The 26,072-nt window shown below is 35.3% G+C and overlaps 3 protein-coding genes across 8 annotated transcripts in view; all 3 read left to right on the top strand.

Annotated features, from left to right (window-relative positions):
- LOC110728188 (protein SWEETIE-like) overlaps positions 1–15,140 on the top strand; it is a 32,861-nt gene extending 17,721 nt beyond the window's left edge. For all 3 annotated transcript variants that reach the window (XM_021907844.1, XM_021907845.1, XM_021907846.1), the window contains 22 exons: positions 558–607; positions 798–897; positions 1,023–1,079; positions 1,506–1,573; positions 3,160–3,253; positions 4,457–4,680; positions 5,024–5,165; positions 5,255–5,323; positions 6,347–6,403; positions 6,815–6,901; positions 6,984–7,112; positions 7,237–7,440; positions 7,547–8,002; positions 9,664–9,729; positions 10,512–10,609; positions 10,690–10,786; positions 10,881–11,016; positions 12,125–12,429; positions 12,523–12,657; positions 12,741–12,905; positions 13,018–13,143; positions 13,869–15,140. In XM_021907844.1, coding sequence (XP_021763536.1) covers positions 558–607; positions 798–897; positions 1,023–1,079; positions 1,506–1,573; positions 3,160–3,253; positions 4,457–4,680; positions 5,024–5,165; positions 5,255–5,323; positions 6,347–6,403; positions 6,815–6,901; positions 6,984–7,112; positions 7,237–7,440; positions 7,547–8,002; positions 9,664–9,729; positions 10,512–10,609; positions 10,690–10,786; positions 10,881–11,016; positions 12,125–12,429; positions 12,523–12,657; positions 12,741–12,905; positions 13,018–13,143; positions 13,869–14,912 — 3,909 coding nt within the window. In that variant the 3' untranslated portion in view covers positions 14,913–15,140. The remainder of the gene's footprint in view (positions 1–557; positions 608–797; positions 898–1,022; positions 1,080–1,505; positions 1,574–3,159; positions 3,254–4,456; positions 4,681–5,023; positions 5,166–5,254; positions 5,324–6,346; positions 6,404–6,814; positions 6,902–6,983; positions 7,113–7,236; positions 7,441–7,546; positions 8,003–9,663; positions 9,730–10,511; positions 10,610–10,689; positions 10,787–10,880; positions 11,017–12,124; positions 12,430–12,522; positions 12,658–12,740; positions 12,906–13,017; positions 13,144–13,868) is intronic.
- A 1,521-nt stretch (positions 15,141–16,661) lies between these two features.
- On the top strand, positions 16,662–22,680 carry LOC110728189 (NADPH-dependent diflavin oxidoreductase 1-like). Of its 4 annotated transcripts, XM_021907847.1 has the most exons (13): positions 16,662–16,898; positions 17,498–17,575; positions 17,675–17,779; positions 18,282–18,373; positions 18,588–18,769; positions 18,869–18,943; positions 19,047–19,144; positions 19,646–19,720; positions 19,813–19,923; positions 20,413–20,535; positions 21,575–21,694; positions 21,810–22,026; positions 22,127–22,680. In XM_021907847.1, exons 1-13 carry the CDS (start codon positions 16,761–16,763, stop codon positions 22,654–22,656), a joined length of 1,944 nt encoding a protein of 647 aa, XP_021763539.1. In that variant the 5' UTR covers positions 16,662–16,760; the 3' UTR covers positions 22,657–22,680. The 4 variants fall into 4 exon arrangements, with proteins under 4 accessions (XP_021763539.1, XP_021763541.1, XP_021763542.1 ...); XM_021907849.1 differs by lacking the exon at positions 18,869–18,943; XM_021907850.1 differs by lacking the exons at positions 16,662–16,898; positions 17,498–17,575 and having other exon boundaries at positions 17,679–17,837.
- A 1,296-nt stretch (positions 22,681–23,976) lies between these two features.
- Positions 23,977–25,548, top strand: LOC110728192 (30S ribosomal protein 3, chloroplastic). Its single transcript, XM_021907854.1, has 2 exons — positions 23,977–24,370; positions 25,074–25,548. The coding sequence occupies exons 1-2, from the start codon at positions 24,107–24,109 to the stop codon at positions 25,356–25,358; spliced, it is 549 nt and encodes a 182-aa protein (XP_021763546.1). The 5' UTR covers positions 23,977–24,106; the 3' UTR covers positions 25,359–25,548.
- The last annotated feature ends 524 nt before the right edge of the window (positions 25,549–26,072 follow it).

Below are 26,072 nucleotides of genomic sequence, written 5' to 3' on the forward strand. Positions count from 1 at the left end.
TTTTCGATGTAATTTGTAAATTTGGGATCTTTGGACTATATTTCTATTTGTAAGCAGTATACATCTAACCTAAGATGATTATTATGTTTTTCTGCTACTAATCTGTTAGGGTTCTTTCATGTGGCATGATAAATCATCTTTACCTTTCCTATCTCTCTGATTTAATGTCTGCACAACTTGCTTCTCTATATATCTGATTGAATGTGTGGCTCAGATAACAATAGTTACTACACCTGTAGAAATTGAAAAAAAAATCTGTGCATTCAGAAAAAACCTCTACCTCATTCCTAATATGGATTACTGCTCAGTACTAGAAGTGATCTATGTAAGAAGATTGCTTAGAAACCATTTTAGATAAGCTGAAAGTAGTAAATGGTAACAGAAATTATTACTGTCCGAAGATAATTCACTAAAAAGAAATGATGTATTAGTAAGGGACAGGGAAAGCAACTTACTACAATGTATTAATTAGGGTCTTTCATCTTGATCCATTTCTCTTATCTTTTCAATGATTAACTTGGTTCCTCGGATCATGTTAATGACGTATTTGTATTCAGTCTGTGATTGCAGAAATAAGCTCTTGCGAGGAAACTGCGACACTCCTTGAGTATGTGAATCTCCCTCACAGTTTCCCGTGGTTTATGTTTTGCTTTTCTTTTATTGGTGTTGATCCTCAATTGATATGTTTTGAAACTGAAAAGCACATGTTTATGAATATTCTCGGATGATCATTTTAGTCTGTTTCAGTGTTGAATTACTGATACATATATTGATATATTATAAAACAAATCTGGCAGGAATGTACGATTTACACAACAGCTTGTTCTTTTCGCACCCCAAGCTCTGTCTGTGCACTCTCATGTGCAAACTCTTCTTCCAACTCTCTCATCAAGACAGGTGCCCGTCTTTGATGTTTGTCTGCTCCCATCCCCCCCCCCCCTCTCTTCTTTGGCCTTATTGATACTGTTCTGAACTTGTAATTGCTCTTTTTCTTCTAAATCTGTAAATGCTGTTTGTGACAGCCAACGCTAAGGCATCTGGCTATATCAACCCTACGCCATCTCATAGAAAAGGATTCGGTAAGCTACGAAGACTACTTTGACATTGATGCATTATGCCAGTGGATGTCTGAAAAAGCTGGCAGAGCTCTCTCTCCGTGTCGTTTTTTTTTTTTTTTTTGGGAATAAGCATTGCATCCACAATTGTAGTGAGCCCCCTCTTTTACCGCTTCTGATAATCCCCATGTGTAAATATTTTCTTTTCTGTATAAATTATGGAATATTCCGCAGATTCTATTATTGTTTATAACACTTAGGACAAAAAGCTCTTACAGTCTTAAAACTACTCTAATACAAACCTTAGTTTACAGACCTTTCTTCCATCCATTGTAGTTGGATCCCTGTATTGTGCTAGTAGTCTGTGCTCTCAACATTCTATTGTTTTTCTACCTTTGCTAATTCTGCTGACTTGTGATACTTATATGCTGAATTGCTGATATTTTTCAGGTTTCTGTAATTCATGAACAAATCGAGGAAAATTTATTTCACATGCTGGATGAAGAAACAGATAGAGAGTAAGTGAGCACTATTTTTAACAAACTTTTTTTTTCCCCTAAGTTTCAGCTGACTGCATTCTGCTTCACGTGTAGAGTTGAGGTCTTGTGTTTTCTTGTCTGAATCTTCTCTTTGCTTGTAGTTTTTATAATGCCTGATTTCGTACCTTCATGCATCTTGTTGATGTTGCCACCATTATGCATCAGAATAATATTAGAATTTTGATCATGCAAGAGCAGAGAGCAAAATGGAGTTAAAATTTGGGTGGGTGGGGGGGGGGGGGGCAACTATCCTGATATTAGTATTAGTTTGTTATATGCATGTAAACTTCCAGTGTCTGTTCCTATACATATATGACCAATATTGTTCTTGTAGTTGTCATGATTTAGTTGGCATGTATAGTGATTCCATGTCTTGGAATATAAGGAATTATGGATCCTGATTGATTATAAATCTATATTCTATATGAATACTAGCCACATCAGCCCATCACTATATTATGGAGAGAAGGCTTAATCCATAGTTTAGAATATGGTTACTTTGTACCAGTTTTGAGTCCTATTGTTTCTAATAGGTTTAATTTTTAGTCTTGTCTATTTAGTCTATCACCATCATCGTCATCATTAATATGTAGACAATTTTATTACTATTATTGTTTCTTATGTTTTTACTAATTAGTATTAGTTAGTATTTAGTACTTCCTCCGTTTTGTAATAGTTGCAACTCATACTTTTTCACGGTATTTAAGAAAAGTGGGGTTCACATGGTTTAATATACTTTAAAATGGGTGAGAGGTTGTTAGTAGTATAATTTAGTGGGTCATGTACTTTAAATAAGGGAAATAGTACAACTTTTCCTCAAAATAACTTTCCAATTATAGTGTGTTGCAAGTATTCTGTCATTTCTATTATAGGGAAGTGTTGCAAGTATTGAAAAACGGAGGAAGTATGTTGTGATTTATGTTACATGGACTCGGGTACCCATGTCCAACACAGGTACATGTCCAAGCGCCCGACTCGGCTATTTTGTCAAATAATTCCATGGTTTTGAACTTAAAGTGAAGTGTCCATTTGTCATACCCATGTCCGAGTGCCGGAGGCCCGACATGGGCACTTGAGGTGAAATGAGGAGTCCATGTAACATAGGTACTTATGATGAATAAAGAAAAAAAAATATAATTTGCTTATCACTACTTTTCATAAATCCATTTCTGCTTTAGGATTTTATTTTTTGTGCATTTTTCAAAAGAGTTTATCTGTTTGTCTACTCTTTTAAAAGTTGAGGCACACTTGGAGCTTTGCATTGCTCCTAGTGATTTTTTTTTTTTTTGGGCTGGAATCGACACTAGTTTGCTGTTGGTTTTAATATGGTATGTTTTGCTTCCCAGTGGCATAACTATTTTGAATTTTACTGTATTCCGGAGGGTCTGGGGCATAGAGAGAAATAGAGAGCAAGCACGTGCATATACACATGCCAGAAGTTGTGTGGTGAGGGAGTGAGGGTTGGGGGTGGGTCGTTGGGGAGGGGGAGGAGTATTTTATGTTTGGAGATGCATAATTTTTTGCAGTTTCTGCTTTAATATGTATTACTTTTATTCATGTCACAGGATTGGGAGCTTAATACGATCCACAATTATGCGATTGCTTTATGCATCTGGTCCGACCTGCCCTTCTCATTGGATATCAGTATGCCGGAAACTGGTAAGTGGTAATGGAAATTCCCCTACTCCCTACAGATCTTGATATTTTGTTAGTAAGCACAAGTCTATACATAGTCAAATAGCACTGATTTTATGGAATTAATTTACAAAATATATATAGCAAGTACATTATATTTCAAGTCAGAGTCAACAAATTTTGGTCCAAGAAGTCAATCAGGAATTATCTCTAGAATCAAGGAATCAATAACTAATAAAAACCTTCAAGACCAATCATAAAATCTATAATAAACAACCAGAACACTTGGCATATGCTATGCTGAAGGCTGAATTCGCAGGAAATACTCAACAAGCTTGGATTGAAGGCTTACAAAACATAATAAATGATTGTTTAAAAGGTCAATAGGGTGTATTCTACACTTGGGATCTATTTTTTTCACCTTAAATATTTTATAAGGTCTAATGGGTTCTGATATCTGTAGATAAGGGCTTAAGTATTCAAAGGGATAACAAAAACAAACTGTATCAGGGTTGTAAGTTCAATCCATTTCAGTGGCGTATGTTTAACCCATTAAATACCATACGCACACACCTCCAAAGCACCTGCTATGGTTCTTCTATTATCAATCCATTTCAGTGGCGTATGTATGACCCATCAAGAAGCTGCATACAACCAAAGCTTTTCAACCCAAATTCTCCTCACAATAAAGGAAGAGGTAAGGACCAGGATCTAGTTGGCCCTTGAAACTGATAAAAACATTTGGAGACAAGGCTGGTTTTGACCCTTGTAGCAGAAAGCATCATGAGTGTTTCAATCTTTCTGAACTGCTGTCTGCACAATAGCCTTAACTATCATGGAAAACTTTGTCTTCCAAATGATTTTGGATGCCGAAAAACTAGTGGATTCAGAAATTTTAGTTAGTGTGTGCACAAAAATTAGAACGCTGCCTGTATCAGAAGGTTTTGCTTAAGTCTACCCAAAGAAAACATAGATTATAGGTACCCTGATAGAGAGAGGCATTATCTCAAACATTCAAACTTGTTGCTCGAACATCATAGGTCAGAGATTCATCATCAAAGGTTGTTATGATTTTTGTTTAATTTAATAAAATTCCCTTTTTAAACCAAGAATATGAACATCCAAGTGTGTGTATTTTCCTTTTTCTGATGATGCATGATTTGGCTGTCTTTAATATATCATTTGGGATTCTTTACATCGTCCTTTTACTAATTCATTCTTTTCCAGGTGCTTGCAACATCATCTAGAGATTCTGTAATCAATAACAGCACTGAGAAAGATCTGACTAATGCTTCAGAAGTTGACACAGGGTTAGATGTTGGAGAAGATGATGAAAATATGGTCGCCAGTGGTAAATCCATGCCAAATGAGGACTATTCTGTAGATGCTTTTAGTGTAAATACAAAAAGGGAAAAGAATCTTAGATACAAGACAAGGGTGTTTGCTGCTGAGTATGTCCTTTTGCTTTTGGCTAATATCTTGTGCTTTTATCAGTTGTTGCTGCTATAGTAAATTTTAAATTACATAGCTGATAAGCTAATGTGAATGATTAATGAGATTTGCAATAAGAAGGTAAGAATATTTTAGAATATGAAACCATCCACGTAAAGTTGTAAGGCTGCTTTTACCTCTCTTGCCCTCAGATTCCAAAAGGGATTTAAGGTTGTGATTCTACTCACATGGAAAGAACTGCTGATGTGTCACAAAATCACTGAGTGAATATGTATTCTTACTTCATACAAGCAATATCCGCGCACTTCTCCATGCCTTTTATCTGTTGTAGTTGAATTTCAGGTGCTTAAGTCATTTGCCAACAGCTGCTGGAAAGGATCCTGCACATTTTGATCTATCATTGGCTAGGAAACAGAAAAAGGGACCATCCTCTGGTGATTGGCTTGTTCTTCAATTACAGGAGCTAGTATCATTAGCTTATCAGGTGCTGTTGTTAAAACTGTAGTTGTTGGGCTTTTGCATTTTACCTAGCTCCAACTCTAATAGCTTTATTGAAATCTGTCAAATTTTCAGATCAGTACCATCAAGTTTGAGTCCATGCAGCCCATTGGTGTAGGACTTCTATCTACAATCATGGACAAGGTAGGGCATGCACAAAGCTGATAGCTTTCTGTCAAAAACTTAGAATAAGCAATGGCATTTGGGGAAAAAAGGGGAAATGTTAGGCACTTAATCACAACACCATAATTGAATTTTATTGTGCCAAGGCTGTAAGAAAATATCATATAGAAGTGTATGCAAACTTGCAAAGCATTTATGGTCACTGTTGCACAAGAGGGCTAAAAGATCTTATTATGGGTTTTTTTTATTTTTTTTTATTTTTATATATTAATCTTTGGGTCATGTCAAAAAGGATATATACACAAACTAGTCATTCTAACTGCAGTAATTAGTTACTCTTCTCGTCCTATAATTGTTATTATACATATGGAATGAAAATAAAGTTAAGAGAATATCATTTATTGTCTCCACCATTCAATTAGATTTGAAAAGAGGCAATTTTTATGATTTTATGATATATTTAATTATTTAACTCAGTATCAGTAGAAGCTTGACAAGTACTTTAGGACGTCTATTGACAACTATTGTAGGACGGAGGGAATATCAATTTCTTAGTGTATGTCAATTGCAACGGGCTATCAAAGTGTGGCAGTCAATTTGGCGCCAAAAAAAAAAAAAAAAAAAAAAAAAAATCGAAACTAGCTGTTGCTTTACCCACTTCTACTTTCTTCCTATTTTGTTAAACAACTTTTGCCATTACGTCACAATTAATCCACCTTTTTCTAACACACCCACTTTTCCCTCTCTTACTTTATCTACCTTATTCTTAAACCCACCCACTGATTTTCCATTTTCCTTGGTCTGCAAATCTTTTCTTAGTGTGTTGAACAAAAAAAATGTGTGTACAAAATCAAGAAGGGGTTGTAACTTGGTATGCTCATATTGAAGCACCAGGCTCCAAGAATACAACAGTTGTGAAAGAGGCTGGAAAACAATGTCATCTTGTTGCTTTTATTAGCAATAAAATGGTGACTAATAATTAGTGCATTCCTGAAGCTCATATTGTCTTGTTTACTGAATGCACGTTTTCTTTATCATTATCAGTTTGGAGAAGCACCTGATCCTGAACTCCCGGGAGGGCTTCTATTAGAACAATACCAGGTACGTCACATGGAATAATCCCCACAAGTGCACCATGCTATTGCTTCCCTTTTAATTTTACCAGGTTCCTCTGATAAAAAATGATTTTTTTTTTCTTTTTTTTTTTAAATGCTGAAAACCATTAATTAAATCAATTTCTTATAAAAAAAAATCACCTTTTAAACACCTTTTTAAAAAAAATAATCCACCTTTTATCATCAGTTCTCTTCTTCTCATTCCCTTAAGGAAGATAATTATTATGTAGTGCATTCATAAGTGCAAAATGGTCAATTCAGGTGGTAACAAGCAAGGATATAACAAAGGGTGATATGGAAATAATAAAGAAATCTAACTGACTTTAAAAAATGGTTTTGGACAAAAGCTTAATCGACATGATAAATTAACGCTGTGACTGTGAACTTACTTTGTCAGGCTCAACTTGTATCTGCCCTTCGTTCTGCTTTGAACATGTCTTCAAGCCCTATTCTTCTAGAGGCAGGCTTGCAATTGGCAACTAAGGTTCAGACTAAAACATTTGCCTTACACTGTCTTTATTTCTATCATTTTCTTTAATTTTAAGGATATGTAATTTTTTTTCCAGATATTGACTAGTGGTATAATCCGTGGAGATCAAGCTGCCGTTAAGAGAATATTTTCATTGATCTCCAGACCACTGGATGACTTTGAAGACCTTTATTATCCTTCTTTTGCAGAATGGGTGTCCTGCAAGGTTTGATTTAGTTGCATTACATTAGTTGAAGATTATCTACAAAATTTCATTTTCTTATTTCTGAATTATGTTGTCTGGTTTGATCTAGCTTAGTTTATGACAAATGTTAATTTTGTGGTTATAGATCAAAATAAGATTGCTTGCTGCACATGCTTCTCTAAAATGTTATACATACACATTATTGAGGGGAAACCATGCTGACGTTCCAGATGAGTATATGGCGCTGCTTCCTCTATTTTCCAAAAGCTCCTCTATATTAGGAAAACGCTGGATCGGGGTTCTGAAGGACTACTGTTATCTTTGCTTTAACCTTCACTTCAAGAAAAGTGTAAGTCAGAATTTTGTGATCAAAGCTCTACTGCTTCATTCTTGAAGTCCTATTGTTAAACATTATTTCCCTAAATTTCAGTTCTGACCATAATCTAATGTTGCAGTGGAAACCATTTCTTGAGGGAATCAAGTCACCGCTGGTTGCTTCAAATTTGAAACTATGTCTAGACGAATCTTGGCCCGTTATTTTGCAAGCAGTTGCTTTAGATGCTGTTCCTGTAGATATCAGTGTGAACAAGTCATTGGACCAAACTGAGGATAAAATGATGAAGAACCTTGTGTCTGGATACAGTATGGTTGGACTGAATTCTGAAGAATTCAAGTTCTTATGGGGATTATCTTTGCTTCTTCTTTTTCAGGGACAAAATGCTACTGTTGATAAGCAAATATTGCCAATAGCTTTAGATAAATCTATATCCGTTGAGTCACAGTTTGAAGAAACAAAGCCCCTAACGCTGAAGTTATGTGAGATTTTGCTTCCAGTTTTTCGATCTTTATGTGCTGAAAAGTTCTTCAGCATGGGGTTCCTTACAACGGAAATTTGTAGAGAATTACTGCAGGTATGTTGATTCTCTTTTCATCTCTCTTCTCTATTTCCTTTGTGTTCTTTGAAATTCCTTTTGGTGCATAAGGCTTTTTACAGATAGACAGGGTGCGCTTGTGGTTTTCATACATTCTCAATTTAAGTTTGCATTTGGGCTATTTAACGAGGATGTGGCAAACTGGTAATCAATTGTTGAATTTTAGAGTTATAATGTGAGACATGTCATAATACTGGGTTAAGTAGGATGTAGAATATGACCTGCATTTCTGGGTAGGATTGGCATCCGCCGCTAGCCATTCTTTTGATATGTAAACAATTTGTCCCACTTTGTATTCTAAGTCCTTCTGAAGGTATCTTGTCAACTTCCAGTTGTTAGTTATCAACTTCCAATAGTATGGATTGGATTATCTGAGCGATCAACGGACTGTGACATGGACAATGTAAGAAAATTTCAGGCATTTGATAAATGATAAGGATTGGATTATGTAACACTTTGTAGGGAAAGCACTGTATTGGCCTATTGAGACTGAGGAGTATGTGGTCAACATGCCAAAGTATAATTTTGTGCATTTTTGGCAATTTCCTTTCTTGCATTGTTATTTTGTTTTCTTAGAAGTCTTAACATTTTTTCGGGAGAATTGCACAACTTTTATTAATAAGGATGGTTTACTTTGTTTCTAAATCTTGTTCTTTTTTTTTCCAAATTTACTTTGGTTTTGGCACCCTTCTTTGTATGGCTGGAAGGACATTTACCTCTCTTATTTTGAGAGAATGAGGTATTTGATCGTAAGGGATGGAGGAGGAAGATTTTTCTGGATGACTATACAGAATAATCACTTTTGGTTCATGTAGCCGACCCCACCTATGGGATTAAGGCTTTGATTGATTGATTGATTGACTGATTTTGAGAGAAAGAGAGACATTTTCTTACTAATGCCTCAAAAAATTCGTCCAAGGCTTGCCTAGGTATAAACTTCCATAATATGCACATTTGAGGAATTTCAGGTCTAGCATTTGAGAGTAATCCCTAGATCTATGAAGTGACAGTGCAATCTACCATTTATAAAACTTTGGCTTTTGTTCATGAGGAGAGGCAATTTGGTTGTGGACTTGTGGCTAGGGTTCCTGGAGTCGACTCCAGTGTGGCTGCTGTTTTTTTTTTTTTTTTTTTTTTTTTTCTCTATGCTGTTTATTTATTTCTTCTCTCATTTTTGTGCTGAAATTTGAGGCTGAGTGATGTACAGTGTGTTCTTGTGTAAAAACTTTGTCAAGTGAAACTAAAAGGATAATGTTTCTCCGTTTTTGACTTGCAACATTAAAGTGAATGGACAAAATGAGTAAAATAATTAAATAACATAATGCCTTGATATAACTCAAAACTTCCCTCTTACTCGTGGTTGAACATTTCCTGTTCAACTTATCAGTATACCTTCTTTATTTTCTTCCTTAAACCACGTGACAAAGAGGCACGTTGCAAGTTTATCTGAATAGTACAATTTTATAATGTCAAGTCCGTACATATGTGCTTGTGCTAAAAACATTAAGCTTTTGACAAATTGGGCACTAGATGTACTAATGCATGAACTCTGTACCTAAGACCTGGTAACATAGAACACAAGTAATTTCCTGTATTGGTATATAGTATCTGAACTCTGTTCTAACTTCTGCTCAATTCAGGCCCTCACTTATGCTAGTGTTGAGGAAGATTCATGGAATACACTTGCTGTATCTGCTTTATTTGAGGTAGTCAAAGCTCTAATCATGTTTTGTTTGTATTGATCTCATTAGTTCCTTATCTTCCTTTTATTTGTTCCTTAAATCTTTTTACTCTGTTTTAGCTAGTAACTAATTGGTCATATAGTTGACCTTCAATTTCACAACAAATGCTACTTCCTTATAAGTAGAATATTGTGAAGTTTGGTTGACAAAACTTCTTTACCCACAAACACACCATGACCACCCTTTCAAATCCTATTAACTTCTGATAACTTGTCAGGTTTCAATGCCTATGCAATTTATCAGAAATGGAGAGGGTAAGTAATTGATCAATGATCATCACATGACAAATATTTCAAAATTGTACAGGTCCGTGATAGAATACTATGTCGAGTAACAATGTGGAAAGATATAACCAAAAAGATAGTAGTGAAAATAGAAAGAATTTAAATTTTGTCTAGATATCATATGGGTGCAGTTGTGAGGATACTGAAAGGCATTGGAAGCTATCCAACCAATATAAATCTAGCTTTCATTTTCTAAGAACACTTGCCTTTAGATGAAGTTATTCTTGATGATTGTTCTGAATGATTTCACATTCAACCATACCATCTTGTGTCCATTTTCTCCTTCGTTTGGTGGGCTGGGGACTGTTACATATTTTATATATGGTATGGTTTTACATTTGTTAAACTTCCTGTCAACTATTTTAGGCAGGGAACTTAATAAGACTCTGGGGATTTAGTTACTTTAATGTTATTTGGTGCCATTGTTTCTTTTTGCAGTCTAATACCTGTTTATTTGAACAGATTGTTCATAACAGTCCAGATGATTTTCTCAAGATTGATAGCTTTGTCAGTCTAGCGATGGAGTTATGTTTGGCTTATCTTTACAAAACCTTTGCAGGGTAATGAATATTTAACGTATTTTCGAACTTTTCTATGATTCAATCAAACTCCATAACTAACCTCTTATTTTCCTTTTCAGTACCGGTGATATCCTACATGACGAATCCAGTAGGGAGGGTCTGATATCTGAGCTATTTACCATTGCAAAGATTCTGTTGAATCGTGTTGTAAATGCAGTATGTTATTTCTGTCTTCCTGAAGTAATTAAATTTCGCTTATGCTATTGCTATTGATATTTCAGCTGTTATATATTAATTCCATTGTGCACAGAACCAATTAAATTTGATCCTGGCATTCATGATAGCTGGTTACAAGTGTGCTCGAAGTGCTGCAACAGAAGCAAGCTTCTCAAAGATTGTTGAGTTTGTTGTAAAAATTTGTGTGTTGTTGAACAGCTTTGTTGAAGGTAATGATTTTCCATTTGAATTTTAGTTATCCTTGTACTTCAGTTAGATTTATATTATACAATTATTCTTGGACTCTCCAATCACCTACGTTGTACCACTGTTGAGACTGGTATGGACACGGGGTCTGACTCAAAAAACAAAAGAAACGTGATTTATCCCTCAAAAGGAATCCAAATTCCAGGAAAGGCATAAAATAAAATGTGATTTTACTTTTCAGTAAGATTTCATTTGAGTCATAGCTCAATTTCAAGATGATTCGGTGATGATTTCCTTTACTTTTAAGTTAGATAATTCTTACTGTGTAAAGGTGGGCTTTCTATGCTTCCTTAATCTCTCATTTAATGACCCAGAACCACAATTTAACTGTAAATGAAAGTCCATAAATTATATCTGATAGGACCGCATTCAAAAACCTCAGAAAGTGAGGTATTAATTGGCGTGAATTGAAACGAAACCTTAGGGCCAATCATACTTGTGGCTATAGTGTTGCATTTGTATTTAAATCATATTGTGAAAGGAGAAGGTTTATTGTTTTTCAAGGGTAAGCTATGAAGAGAAAAGGTTTACTGTTTGTTAAGGGAGTATTGACTGGTCAAAGAGATAACTTAATAGTAGTAAATTTTACTGTATTCCACTTTTCCCTATTATATCCCTTCATATCATTACCCTTTTTTTTGGGACCTTTCATAGCTTTACTTCTTTTCCTCTCCTTAAATAAGCAAACAAGTGATGTAAAAACAAACATGAAAGATACCTTAGAAAAAAGAAATAAACTTGCTTGTGTTTCCATTGCCACATAGTGCAAATTTGGACACCTACTAACAGTCCTTGTAGTTATAAATTATAATCCTTTCAAGGCAAACTCTTGGATCCATACCCGGGTTTGACGCCTGCATCCTTGACTGAGTAACATTTGTCTACAAATATTATATTAGTGGATAGATTCTAAATTAGTAATAATCATAGTTTTGTTACGTTTATGTTTAAGAAATTTGTTATGATATTTACTTTTGTATTTACATATAGACATTTGATTCTTGAGCTTGTGGTCTCATAGCCTTTTCTTATTAAGGCCTGCTAATGATATATCACTGTATAATTATGCAGATAAATCTGTTCTAACGCTTGATGCTGTCCATCATTTACAAAGTATCGTTGGCGCTTGTCAAAACTTTACCAGTGATTTTGCTATAGATTGCATTGAGGCGATACATCTGTTGGAAAATAGAAGGTCCAATGTACGCAGGCTTCTGCATGCAAAGCTTGCTTTTTGCCTGGAGCAAATGTTATCCTTTGCTGACCTGGTATATAAGATGGAACTGTGTCCAGAGAAAAAGAGTACTAAGAATGTAGCTACTTTCCTTGGTTGCACTAGATCTATTCGGCTTGTTATTATGGATGCTAATTTACAGGTAAGGGAATTTATTGTATTTATGCCTAGCAAGCAAGTTTGCAGCCAGTATTAACTGCATGTATATAATTCATGGTGGGGACTTTTCTCTCAGGTACAAGCGATTGGATTGCAAGTGCTCAAAAACATGGTTCAAAAAGGTATTAATTTGAAAGTCAGCTCCTTCCCATTGCTGCTAATTGGAGAACTGTTCAGCGACATCTTCATGGTCATCCAGGAAATTATAAGGGTATTGTGGTTGACCTATTTTACTTCTTATTTGGAATTTGGTATGTCACGAGTCTGATTTATTAGTGTTGCTTTTGTGGCTAGAAACCTGTAACCAGAGAGTCAGCTGCTCTTGCTGGGGAGTGTTTGAGAATCTTGGTACTTATGCAAACACTTCCAAAGGACGTAGAGTGTCAAAAAGGTCTTATGAGTTTAATTCTGGAAGCAGTTGTCATGATACTGTCTAGCACTGAAAATAGTCCTTCTGAGGTATTACCATGGAAGCTTTTGATTAGATTCTTTAGAATTGCATGTTTAATGTTAGTATTGACAAGTATAACTCACAGTTGTTCTAATCTTTAATTAATTGCATTTATTGTAGGAAACAATTGACTTAAGAAACACTGCTATCAGACTTGTCTCTCATGTTGCTCAAGTTCCCTCTGCCGCAGAACACCTGAAAGAGGTTCTGCTTGGAATGCCTGTGACACTTAGGCAACAGATCCAGGTAGGAATAGCTCCTGAAGCTAGCTTACACATCTTGCACCTTTTTGATCTTTTGGTTTAAAATATATACTTAGCTCAAGGTTGATTTTCTCCTCTTAAAGGTATCAGTTCTCCAAAGTCTAATATGTTAATATTGAAATTTAAGTGGAATGAGGAGTTACGTGGATGTCTTTTAGTGAGGTGAGGAGAATCAGATATGGATACAGCTTCCTATATATTAAAGTGTAATGGTTGGTGGGAGTTTATTTGGTGCGTGTGCTGTGGAATATGCCTCCCTGGCTTAAATGTATCCAACCCAGCCAATGCCGGGTATTAGAATAAAGAGAGCCCTCGTCCCTGGCAAATTGACTTGCTGATTAACACAAATTCAGCATATGTTTAACTTTCTGCGATAAGACCCCTCAGTAGATACCTATCCATATGTTTAACAAGCCATGAAGTTGGTTACGTGAATATGCAGCTTTCATCTTTACTGTGATGGGTGTTCAAAAGTGTAATAAGTTTCAATTCGTGAAGTTATACACTATGAAGTATATACATAAATCATGCCCTTGTGAATACGTTCTCAGAGTCAGCAATGTGATCCCCTCTTGTTATTGAAGAATGTATCATTATAGGAGTCATGCAAAGGCTTTCATCTTCTTTTTTTTTTTTTTTTTTTTTTTTTTTTTCTGGTCATGCTCAATTGGGTTTTGGCATTTCATTTTCATTGTGCTTCTGTCACAGAATATTATCCGTGCATCCGTTACACAAGAACACCAGACAACACAGGCCAAACCTAACGCGGGAATATTGGAAATCAAATTGCCACATCAATCATATGAAAGTAAAGAGGGAAATTCTCCTGCAAGTTCCCCACATCAAACTGACGACGATTTTGAAGATGACGATGACTGGGATGCTTTTCAGTCATTTGCTGCAGCAACTAATGCAACTACTGTGGATTCTGTATCAAATGTTGAGAGCCCAGCACCTTCTACTAATTTACAAGAGACTGTTTCTGAACCTCTCCAAAATGATAAAGAAGAGATGCTTCAAGGATCACCTCAGAAAATTGATGTGCTTGAGTCTGAAAGTAATGACTTATCTTCTGAAGCATTTGAAAGTGGTGAATCCCATGACTTAAGTAATATTTCTGGAGGTGCGTCCATTCCGAATGACAATCTTGCCTCATCAGATTCTCAGCAACCTAGCAACAGTTCAATAGAAGTAAATGAAATCAATGTTGTGATGGAAGATCTGATGAACAAGGAAAGTCCAAGTGATTTGATGAGCCGTCAAGTGCCTGCTGATCCATTACTAGCTGACAACTTCCTCAATTCAGGTCTTCAGCTGCCAGAAAAAGCCAATTTTGAGGCTTCCAATTTAGAAGCAGACCAATTGGATGCTGATCAGTCCCTGGAATCTGCTGGTGAATCTGTACTTGAGGGTTCTGCTGACAATGAGAGTATTGTGACTCCTGATGATGTCGGCAGCTGCTCAGAAGTATCTGTTAACCAAGATAGTGTGATGACAAGTAAAGCATCAGATGAAAACTTCCTCAATTCTGCTCTTCAGACCCCAGAAAATTTAGCAGACCTAGAGGCTTCCCATTTAGAAGTAGACAAATTACATAGTGATCAGTCTTCAGATTCTGCCAATGATTCAGTACTCAAGGCTTCTGCTGACAATGAAAGTATTGTGGCTCCTGAAAATGTCAACAGCTGCTCAGAGTTTTCTGGAGCTGAAGACAGTGATATGGCAAGTGAAGCGGAACCCCGACACCCATGAGACAGAGCAGAATGTGTATTTTTTTTCTTTTGTAGAAAAAATATTTAAATTACAGAGTATTTTTCTAAAAAGATTCAGGGTGGGATTTTGTTCCATGATAAACTGATCTGCTGATCTACCCACCCGGCTACACTCTAGAAGAATACTCGAGAGATTGTATATGATTTCCACCCTTCTGAAATATGAGAAAAAGGTATCAGATTAATCTAAGAGATGACAGTAATATCACTAATTTGATTCCTCAAATAAGAATAAGCACAAAGTAACGATATATAATTCACGCTGTTTACATGATAGATGGTCCGTTGATCCTTTCTCCTGCACCTCTGAAATAATCGTAAAATATTCGTACAACAGCTACAAGTAGATTGAGAAAACCAGTTTTTGCCAATCATTTTATGCAAGGTATAGATATAGCAATCAGCAAACGAGAAAGAGCATATACAGGAGTGCAGGACCATTACTTATGAACTCTGGACGTACCACCACAATCTCATTCTCACCAGTGCTCATAGCTTCTAAAGCAAACCACGGCGACTACTGCTTGCCTTTGAGATGAACCCTTGACGTGATACTGATTGCTTAGTGACTACTCAACCTTCTGTTCGTAATTGGTAGCTGATTTGTGCCTTGTGTTTGTTACGTTCGTGCACCACTCTTGATTGATGATAACAATGAACCATCAATTAAGAATTTAAAACTAAGAGTCGGTGAATCATATGACTAATATCAACCAATAGCAAAAACTGTCACTCATTCTCGAAAAATAACGTTCCTATAAGGACTATAACTATCACATTTACTATTGAAATTGTCAATTTTAACAAATTACACACTCCCTGCATTAGCATAGATACATTCTACGGAGTAATTTAAAAAAGAATAACCGAAACCCAAAAAATGACATTAGGCCATTAAGATATTGCTTATCACTCTAGTAGGCTTTTCATTAGAAAGCCACTAGATTAGTGCCCGTGCGATGCACGGTAATTGTAATATTTTTTTCCTAATTAATTTGTGATATAATATAAAAATAAGGTAACTCGTGTGAAATAAACAAATGCAATATATATAAAAAAGATTAAATAATAAGGCAAAAATTATTTAAACTACGATTGCAAAAAATAATATATTATTTTTGATTAGTTGTGCTGAAAATATTTCAAAATAGTATACATTATATTACATTAATGATGCATGTTATTCCCAATAAAATTATATAATGTAGATGTTGTATGGCATTTTATTAATGAATTAATTTAGTTACAAAAAACCTATACAATGTACTTCTAAAATATAAGCTAAGTAGAAAAATTAAAATAAATAAATAAATAAATAAACAAATAAATAAATAAATAAACATGATATAGCTGACATCATATATTTGTATTGGCGGAATTTTTTTAAATGATAGCATGATATATGTCCAATATAATCGATGTAAGCATGACATGTTTTAATAATAGTTAATAGATTTTTATAAGGAAAAAAAAGGTTATAAGTTGGTAAAATTATCACATAAATATTTAATAGAAAACTAACTCAATTATTATTATTTCATAAGATTTCAAATCAACACCCTCAATAGAAATGTTTATTTTTGTTCCATTAAACCCCACTGTTGTATAACCATATAATGATAATTTAAAATGTTAAAATTATTTTTTGGCTCCATTATTTTGTACTTTCGACCATATTTCAACCTTTTAAATTATAGTTTATTCTCATTTAATTAAAATGTCTCAAAATATAATGTAACTACTTAAAGTAATACTAGCGGAGTAGCCCAGCATTCTGCAACCTTTTCGAGTAGTAGAAGCAGCCATTGAAGAAGAAGAAGCTATTTCAATGGAGGAAAAACCCAAACTACTCCTTCTCTACGCTTCTCAGACCGGTAATGCCATGGACGCTGCTGAGCGCATCGCCCGTGAAGCTGAGCGCAGAAGCTGCCCTGTCTCTCTCTACTCCATCGACCAATTTGATCCCGTAATTTTCATGTCTCTCTTCTTTTCTGCTGTTCTTTCAATTTCATGCTTTCTTTTAGCTACAATTGGTTTGTTAATTGCTTAATTGTTGAATTGAATGTTGAAATTGGTTAGGTATTATTTGAAATTATATCGATTGATTAATTGACTAATCGAAACCCTAGCTTTTGTTACTGTTTGTTACAAAAAAAAGAATTTTGTTATGATATTTTATTTGAATTATTGATATTTTTTTCATAATTTGAGTGGCTTTAGGCACGTAAATTGCATGAACTATTTGCAGAATATTCTTTAGTTGGGGAAGGGAATTAATGGTAATATGTGGTTGATTAAGGAAATTTTGCTTTAATGAACTGTTTGGTTAATGAGTTATTATTACTGTGTACATGAGATTGCCTAAACATAAATTGGGCATAGACTCAATTCAGAGCTTTGCCAAAATCATTGCCCGAGTGTGTGTGCTCGAGCGCGTGTGTGATTCATAGACTAAGATTTAAGAGTGGAATTTCAGGTCTAGATAGTTTAGTGTTTACTACATTCTTTAACTATTATGACATTATGAATGTTAACTCTTTGATCTATGATTGTTTCTTGTCATAGAGTTTGCTGCCCAGTCAAAGAGCTGTAATTTTTGTTGTCTCTACCACAGGACAGGGTGACACTCCTGATTCAATGAAGGTTAGTAGTAGATACAGAACACTTTTCTGAGGTGAGAATTTGTATTCTTTTCATTTTGGTGATGATTGATGAGTAATAATGTTGGAAAATAAAATATAGGTGTTTTGGAGGTTTCTATTGCAAAGGCACCTTACTCAAGATTGGCTGGAAGGAGTACACCATGCGGTTTTTGGATTGGGAGACTCAGGATATCAGAAATACAATGTAATACTTCTAGGGCTCTCTTTATCGTTGGGGAACTACGGTACCTCTTTCTCTCTTGGTAGGGTTGTTGGCATCTGCTTATGGTGTATGTTTAGTTGTTGATTCTAGCCTATGTATCATGTGTAAGTGTGACTTTATAATGCAATTGTAAAGCATAGTGCTTAAAAAGGTTAGCACATGAGTGGAGCATAAAGGAGCACTCCAATGGTGATTGGGTGTTATCATTAATATATCACAACATCCCTAATGAACATGCAGTCCATTGTCTACTGTAGGCCAGTACATTAAGAAAAGAACTGCCTACTTATGCCCGTACATAAATTAGATTAAGGAATCAACTTGTGTATCTGCTAGCTATTTTCTATTGCCTTAAACATTGCCTTTAGCTGCACCCATTGAATGCATTTAGTTTCTATGATAATTGCACTTTGAGAGTTTGAGAGTCAGATAATTTGTTTTCAGGCATTGATAGGAACTTTATTTTCTTTCCCAACTGCTGTAGTTTGTTGCAAAGAAGCTGGACAAAAGGCTTTCAGGTCTTGGTGGAACACCTATTATTGAAAGAGGTCTTGGAGACGATCAGCATCCTTCAGGGTAGGGTTGGATCGATATCATTTGTTGATTCCAAACTGTACATCTATCTCTCTATGACTGATTAAGTTATAAACAAATCAGATCATGTCGTTCATGTTATGACCCATCTTTAGTTGCATCATCTAAAGTTGTTAAATCTCACAGCTCGTAGTTTTACTGTGACTCATTCAGTCAATCTAATGACAGAATTTCTTCCTTCATTGATAAATGATAGGTATGAGGGATCTTTAGATCCTTGGATGTCTTCATTATGGAGTTCATTGAATCATATATATCCAAGCCTCTTTCCAAATGGAGTAGATGTAGTTCCAGATATGAAACTTATGAATCAATCTAAAGTTTCTGTAACATATCATGTCAACGATGTGGCGAGTTTACTATACTCAACTTCTTCAGGTAACCTGTTTCTGCTTCTTTAAATTGCTTTTATCTTTTAGAGTTTTTTTCCTGTCTCAATCTAATATAGTTCTGATCTACTCGATGCTTTATTGGGAGAGGGAGTACACTATATTTTGTCCGTCCATGGGAAAATCTACTGCTCTCCTGAGTCCTGTCTCACTCAGATCAATAGTTAATATTCATTATCTCTGAAGCTTTGAAGATTTATGGCTTTATAATTATTTTCATAATGCTTCCCCTGTATAAGAGTCATTGTTTGTTGTTTTTATGCCAGGTTTTGAGTCCAGGGCATTGCTAATTGAAAGCGCTCGCTTGATCTCTCCTGCAAGATTTCCTGCAGATAAGAGTAGGCCTCAGTGCTGGTTAAAAATGGTATTCCCACTTCTATTTTCATCTGAATGTAATATGTATGATTATTCTCATGGTGATGAGATATTCTAAAAGGATCTCCGCCCTAGTGGACTTCGCTTTTTGAATTTTATGTTGAATTTGGTTTTTTGTAAGATCTCTTTTTGGTGTTGGTTATAGGCTATTCTTATGTCTTAGATGTCTCAAATAGACAAGCATTGAGACTCGAGAGCTTTATATTCGTCCTTGGTTTTCTTCCCTTCTTAATTTATTATTGCCTTCTTCCAACAGTATTTCTAGCCTACAGAAGGAGCCTGGAAAAGGTTTAGTAAGAAGTATGTTAAACATCTCACTACAATACAGTATGATAAGTATGGAGATATAGTAGATATAGTATATCTGTAATAGACTAATAGTTAGTGTGGAGGAAATTATGTATACATGCACTCGCTGGGGTTTTTGTATGGGTTTTTTTTTCTAAGTTCTTATTTTTACTCCTTGATTGGTTGTATATTTTTCTTTCAGACAAGAAATTGTTCACTAACACAAGCAAGCTGTGGGAGGGATGTTCGCCATCTTGAATTTCAATTTCATTCAAATGTAAGTTTAATTAAAGTTATACTTTTGTTTAGAAAGGTAGCCTTAGTATAAATAAAGGGTTTTGATGTTGAAGCAATTCAATCATATTTCAGGCAGTTGGATATGAAGTTGGCGATGTGCTTGAGATAATTCCATCTCAAAATCCTGATGCTGTAGATGCATTCATACGTCGTTGTAACTTGGACCCTGAAGCATTCATCACAGTATGTAATTTTGACCACTTAGGTCCTTTTGTTCTTTTGAACTTTGTGAACTTTGAAGATGGAAAATGAACTTTAAGCTGTTACAGAGTACATATTCATTTTCTAGGAAGTGGGGAATGTTATTTTGTTAAACATGGGGCCTATGTAAGCACACTCTTCCACTTCCTATGAAGTTCTACTTTCCATGAGTTTTGGTGTTAAACAAACAAACATAACATTGACATTATGGAGTGCAGAACTAAAATAGGTTGTGGCCGTCATAAACTGAAGTTTTATGACAGCTTAATCCCTCTGATGAATTTTGCTTGCCCTTGACAATGAACAATAGAAACTGATTGGCTTTATTTCCTTTATAATTCCAGCAGAAAAGGTTTAGATATAGTAGAAAATTAACTAAATGATTGGAGTAAAGATGATATTTAACTGTACAGATGCAGCCCCTGCCCTAATCAAGTCTATAAATAAATGGAAACATTATCATCAATGCAGGTTCAGTTGAGAGATTCAAGCAATGCTGCTGCTGCAGCATCTAGAGTGCCCATCAGACTAAGAACATTTGTGGAGTCAACCATGGATGTTGACTCAGCTTCCCCCAGACGTTATTTCTTTGAGGTACTAAAAGTTCGGCCTGGAAGTTGTGACAGATGTTTGCCCACTGTCATTCATTTTTTGAACACTCAGTTTTGGTATATATTGTCTCCATGCCTTATAATAAGTGCACTGATAGGAATGCTTTAAAAGAACATTGTGGTGGGATTGGTTTTCTGAAAAATGATAATAGTAGAGGCTGTTGAGAAAGTGACAGGATTCCACAGAAATTGGAACAAACTTTTAAATCAGAGTGGAGTTAAAAGTAAAACAAACTGGAGGGTAAGCGCACATCCATATAGAACAACTAACACTATGTTTAAAAAAACAGCAGTGAAGGGAAAGGGAGGGGAAGGAAAAAGAGGGAAGGGAGAAGGTGACCTTCCCATTTTCCTTACAAATCTCTCCAACAATAAAGGGATTTGGTTTATTAAAAGGGGAAAGAAAATGGATCCTTCCAATTCCCTCCTTTTCCCTCCTTGCATTAGATGATGCATCCCTCCTTTTCTCTTCTCTTCCTTTCCCTCCATTTCTCTTTATTTTAACATAGTGTAAAGGAGGTCAAGCTTGCGCTGCATAAAGTTGGCTTTCTTTAGTTTCCACAGTTTTTTCCTTCTATTATAATTTTTATCTTCAATTCCTAATATTGCCATTGCCTCACTTGTTCTGCTAGGGTTGGTTGATATGGAAACCCATTAAGCTATCCTCTATTGCTCTTAACATATATCCCTTTCTTGTTATTACAGACCATACCACGTTGTCAAGGAATTGTTTCTCATTTTAAAAATACAGAAAACACTAGAGTGTGGATACATCTTGTATCCAGTCACCTTTCCTATTTGATAAGGGTTTATATCATGACTATCTGAAAGTACACTTCAATGCAGGCCCCCACTATATATGTAATTTCAGACATAAGGCTACTTCATTACTGCAATTATAAGGCTGCATATTTACAACTCGCTACCCTTCCCAAGGTAGTGGGAGCCTCTTTAAAGGCAGCAGGGTAATGCTGGTGTTAGTATTAATTATTTTGATAGATTCTAAATATCTTGTGTTGCAGGTGATGAGTTACTTTGCCACTGCTGAGCATGAAAAGGAAAGACTGGAATATTTTGCATCAGCAGAGGGCCGAGATGATTTATATCAGTATAACCAAAAGGAAAGAAGATCTGTCCTTGAGGTGAGTTGTTTCTTTTGTTCGTTAGCTCGGAAGCAAACTTGACATATCCCTATCATCTACTGTCTCCACAATTTCTTCCTCAAGTATTTTCATAAACTTAGTCGATGGATTTTAGGTTCTGGAGGATTTCCCATCTGTCCAAATGCCATTTGAATGGTTGGTCCAGCTAACGCCCCCTCTGAAAAGCAGAGCCTTTTCCATTTCTTCCTCTCCTGTCGCTCATCCTAATGAAGTGCACTTGACTGTGAGTGTGGTGACATGGACGACACCATATAAGAGGAAGAGGTCTGGTCTCTGCTCAAAGTGGCTTGCTGCACTTGATCCTCAACAAGGTGTTTGCTCTATCACTATAAAAAAATAAAATCATTTAAATTGCTTATGACTTATTTGTCAAGATGTAAAATGCTAATTTTTCTAAAATTATGTAAACAGGGGTTTTTGTTCCAGTATGGTTCCAGAAAGGGCTTCTTCCTGTCCCATCTCCATCATTACCACTTATTCTCATAGGACCAGGCACAGGTTGTGCTCCTTTTAGAGGGTTTGTGGCAGAAAGAGCTGTACAGAGTCAACATGGTCCAACTGCTCCCATTCTCTTCTTTTTTGGTTGCCGGAATAAAGAAGATGATTTCTTATATAGTGATTTTTGGTTGCTCCATTCACGCGATGGAGGGGTTCTTTCAGAAGAAAAAGGTGGGGGCTTTTATGTTGCATTCTCGAGAGACCAGCCACAGAAAGTTTATGTACAACATAAGATGCAGGAGCACGGGCAGAAAATCTGGGATTTACTCAGTAAAGGAGCTTCTGTGTACGTTGCTGGTTCCTCAACCAAAATGCCTTCTGATGTTATGTCAACTTTCGAAGAGATCATTAGCAAACAAAGTGGGGTTCCAAAGGAAGCTGCTGTGAGATGGCTCAGGGCATTGGAGAAGGCTGGTAGATACCATGTTGAAGCATGGTCCTGAGACATCATTACTTCTTTTTTTTTTTTTTTTATATATATAATAATAATTCATTTTTTACATCAAAAAAAAAATATAAAAAAAAAATTGTTACTATCAAAAAAAATAATTGTTACTTGGATACTGTTGAATTCATGTTTTAGCATTTACCATAGAATATTTGAAGGTTATATAATACACGAAATCGACTCACTATCAGAGATTTCGAGACCTTATCTTGAAAAATCAAGCTATGGTATGGAATGCATCCCAAGGCTATACAATGTAAATTGTACTCATATAAGGTCACTAGCCGGTTACATAAAGGTCATGGTGCTCTTGAGTTAATGAAGGGAAAGATTGGCCTCTTTCATTTTTGGACCCAAAAATGTCAAAAATTATCTAAAACTAAAGTTTATAATTCATGCTTCTGAACCAATTTCTGGAATTTTTTCCAAATTTGAAATGAATGTGGGAATGTCTTTCAAGGTCATACAAATTGGTTTGGAACCATAACAGAGTTACCAATAGGTCTATAAAAAAATGAACTAGGTTCGATTACATGGTTATTTCGGAATATAAGCATTTAAAGTCAAGAGCTACAAGAGATGATTCTAAAGAGTACGAGAGATGGGTCAAGGCATGAAAGAAATTATCTTGAGCACTAGCAGACATCCTAAACCCCTTTGGGACCTCCAAAAACACCTTGATGCATAACCTAACCAAGTCCACAAATGTTCTCCTTAAGCCAATTTTTTTTTTTTTTTTTTTTTTTTTGACAAAAGATCTCCTTAAGCCAAATTTGAATGCTGTATTACAGGAATTTGAAGCCAATTACACAAATACTTGAGTTAGACAAGATTAGTCTCAATACCACAAGATATGTTTTGGTGCTCCCAACATCACCACCTTTGATAGCTAAATCATGTTTAATAAATGACACCACCCCTTCTCAATTGCGATATCACTTACGACAATGTGTTGCACCCTTCCTTATACTCTATGTTCTCTTGGCTACTCCGTATTAGTCAAAAACTCAAAGGTAATAGTGTTGGATGCACCTATGCTATAGTTAGACACTTGGCCTCTTAAAAGATATGCTATTATTAAACCATCTATGCTAATTATCTTATGCTCTTATTTTACACACACATTAATATTATATTACAAAAATATAGGAGACACATGCTATGTACAAATTATTAAATTTCTGTAAAAATTAACAGTGGTGCAACTTAAAAATTAGTAGTTGCACAACTATAAAACTAGTTACCTTGAGGCAACACCCGAACTATTCATTAGTTTTGGCATTTTACTTAAAAATAAAACGATGATATGAAAAAAGAAAAGAAAAAACCAGAAAACACCTACTGAGAAAATTTCCTTATCCTACAAGTGATATATCTCAGTGAAACACACCTTCCTCATCTCTCTATCTCCTTCTCTCTCTTTCTTCATTTTTTGAACTCAAAAAATGCTTTCAATGGCGGTTCAACCTAACATCAACGCCATTGTTAAACCTTCATCATACCCATCTCCAAAACTATCACTTAAACCCTTTAAAGCTCCCGCCTTTGCAAACCCAAAACCCTTTTCTTCTTCATCTTCATTTCCTCAATTGAACAAGAAATTGAGGAATTCCAGTTTTTCTCTCTCTGCTGCTCCTGAAACCATTTCTGATATCGCCATTGCTGGAGATGAGGTTGACATTGAAGATGACTTGCTAATCACCAAAGAGGTTAGGCTACTCTTTTCTTTTTCATTTTTTTTTTTCTGCTGAATTTTAGCCTATTTCATGAAATTTTGGTATTCAATTCTTGTGTAATTGGATAATTTGATGCGGGGTTTTGTTTGAATTCTGTTTTGGGCATGAATTGATTTTGTTGGGAGAGTGATTTTGATATTTTGCTTGATTTTTGGTTATTCAGAATTGGTTTAATGGAGGTTTTGATGTGTTTGGAATATATTTTTGGGCATTTATTTTTTATGCTTGTTTGATAGTACTTTTAGAGACTATAATGAAGAAATCTAGTTTCTTGAGGAAAAAATCATGAATAATTGTACTGGATTATAGATGTTTTTTTTTTTTTTTTGAGAAAGGATTATAGATGTTTGTACATTTTACTTTAACAATTTTATATGATAATGAATTTATTACAATAGTCATCGTGTATTGAGCTATATAATGACAAGGGAAACTAGATCATTTCTAAATTTTTATGCTTAATTTCATGTTCGGGTTAAAAATACAGGTTGTTATTTCTGTTACCCGGCCACAAAATTAAGAATTACTGTAATTAAGAAATGAAGGTTTCTTGTGAACTAATAGCTAATAATGTTCCTTGATCATAAGATATACTTCAAAATTGGTATGATGGGCAGATTGTGTGTTGTGTTTAAGTTGTGACTGATTTGAATTCGTCATTGTGCTGTCAATGTAGAAGCTCAAAGTGGCTGTGAAGCCAATGGATAAACCGAGGCTAGTATTGAAATTCATATGGATGGAGAAAAACATTGGTCTTGCCCTCGACCAAACCATACCGGGACATGGCACGATTCCATTAAGTCCCTACTACTTTTGGCCTCGGAAAGATGCTTGGGAAGAGCTCAAGGTACTGCTAGAGAATAAGCCCTGGATATCTCAGAAACAAATGATTATTCTTCTTAATCAAGCAACTGATATCATCAACTTGTGGCAACAAAGTGGTGGTAATATTGCATCTTAGAGTACATGTTATATGGTATATTCTTGTTAGTAGGCGTATGTTGTATCTCGTGTTTGTAGGAGTTCTCAACTAGAAGAATTGCTACTATTTCACTCTTATATCTAGTTGATTGATCAAACATAAGCATGCTATATTACTTTGAATTTACGTGTCTATTTTCTAAGGTTCAAATTTCACAGGAACTTCTTTTTGATTTGTTCAATACTTCTAAATAGTGTTTGGTCATACCTTATATAATATCTAGTTGATTGATCAAACATGAAGATATCATATCACTTTGAATTTAAGTGTCTGTTTTCTAGGTTCAATTCACACGAGAAGCACACAGAAACTTCTCTTTGGGTTGTTCTACACTTCTAATTGTGTAAGGTCATACGAAGTATGCCACGAAGTATTGGAAATTACATCCTCGTGGACAAACATAGCTGTTCTAACAATATAAGTATAGTTATCAAACTGTTTATTGATTTTTGGTATATTTTGGATTTGGGTCTGGTAATCAGGTATGAACTATTTTTGTCATGCCTATGTAATAGACGCCATTCGGTCCATACTCATAGCTGCTATACCCTTTGGCTGCTATAGATGGCTTATCAGATGCCTGGTTTATCACATGTACTGGTAATAATACCAAGATCACTGGTAATAGCTTGTGATTTGTGAGATGCCAAACTCATGCCTTATGTGGGAATTCTTGCTGCTTTTGTTTGTTTA

Source organism: Chenopodium quinoa, unplaced genomic scaffold, assembly GCF_001683475.1.
Source record: "Chenopodium quinoa cultivar QQ74 unplaced genomic scaffold, ASM168347v1, whole genome shotgun sequence".
NCBI lineage: Eukaryota > Viridiplantae > Streptophyta > Magnoliopsida > Caryophyllales > Amaranthaceae > Chenopodium > Chenopodium quinoa.

Bases quoted from the DNA above. Each gene is read 5' to 3' on its own strand.
- LOC110728192 (XM_021907854.1), top strand. From the start codon at position 24,107: ATGCTTTCAATGGCGGTTCAACCTAACATCAACGCCATTGTTAAACCT. The intron at 24,371-25,073 runs GTTAGGCTACTC...CTGTCAATGTAG, and splicing joins ACTTGCTAATCACCAAAGAG to AAGCTCAAAGTGGCTGTGAA.
- LOC110728189 (XM_021907847.1), top strand. From the start codon at position 16,761: ATGGAGGAAAAACCCAAACTACTCCTTCTCTACGCTTCTCAGACCGGT. The intron at 19,924-20,412 runs GTATGTAATTTT...TCATCAATGCAG, and splicing joins ACCCTGAAGCATTCATCACA to GTTCAGTTGAGAGATTCAAG. The intron at 20,536-21,574 runs GTACTAAAAGTT...CTTGTGTTGCAG, and splicing joins CCAGACGTTATTTCTTTGAG to GTGATGAGTTACTTTGCCAC.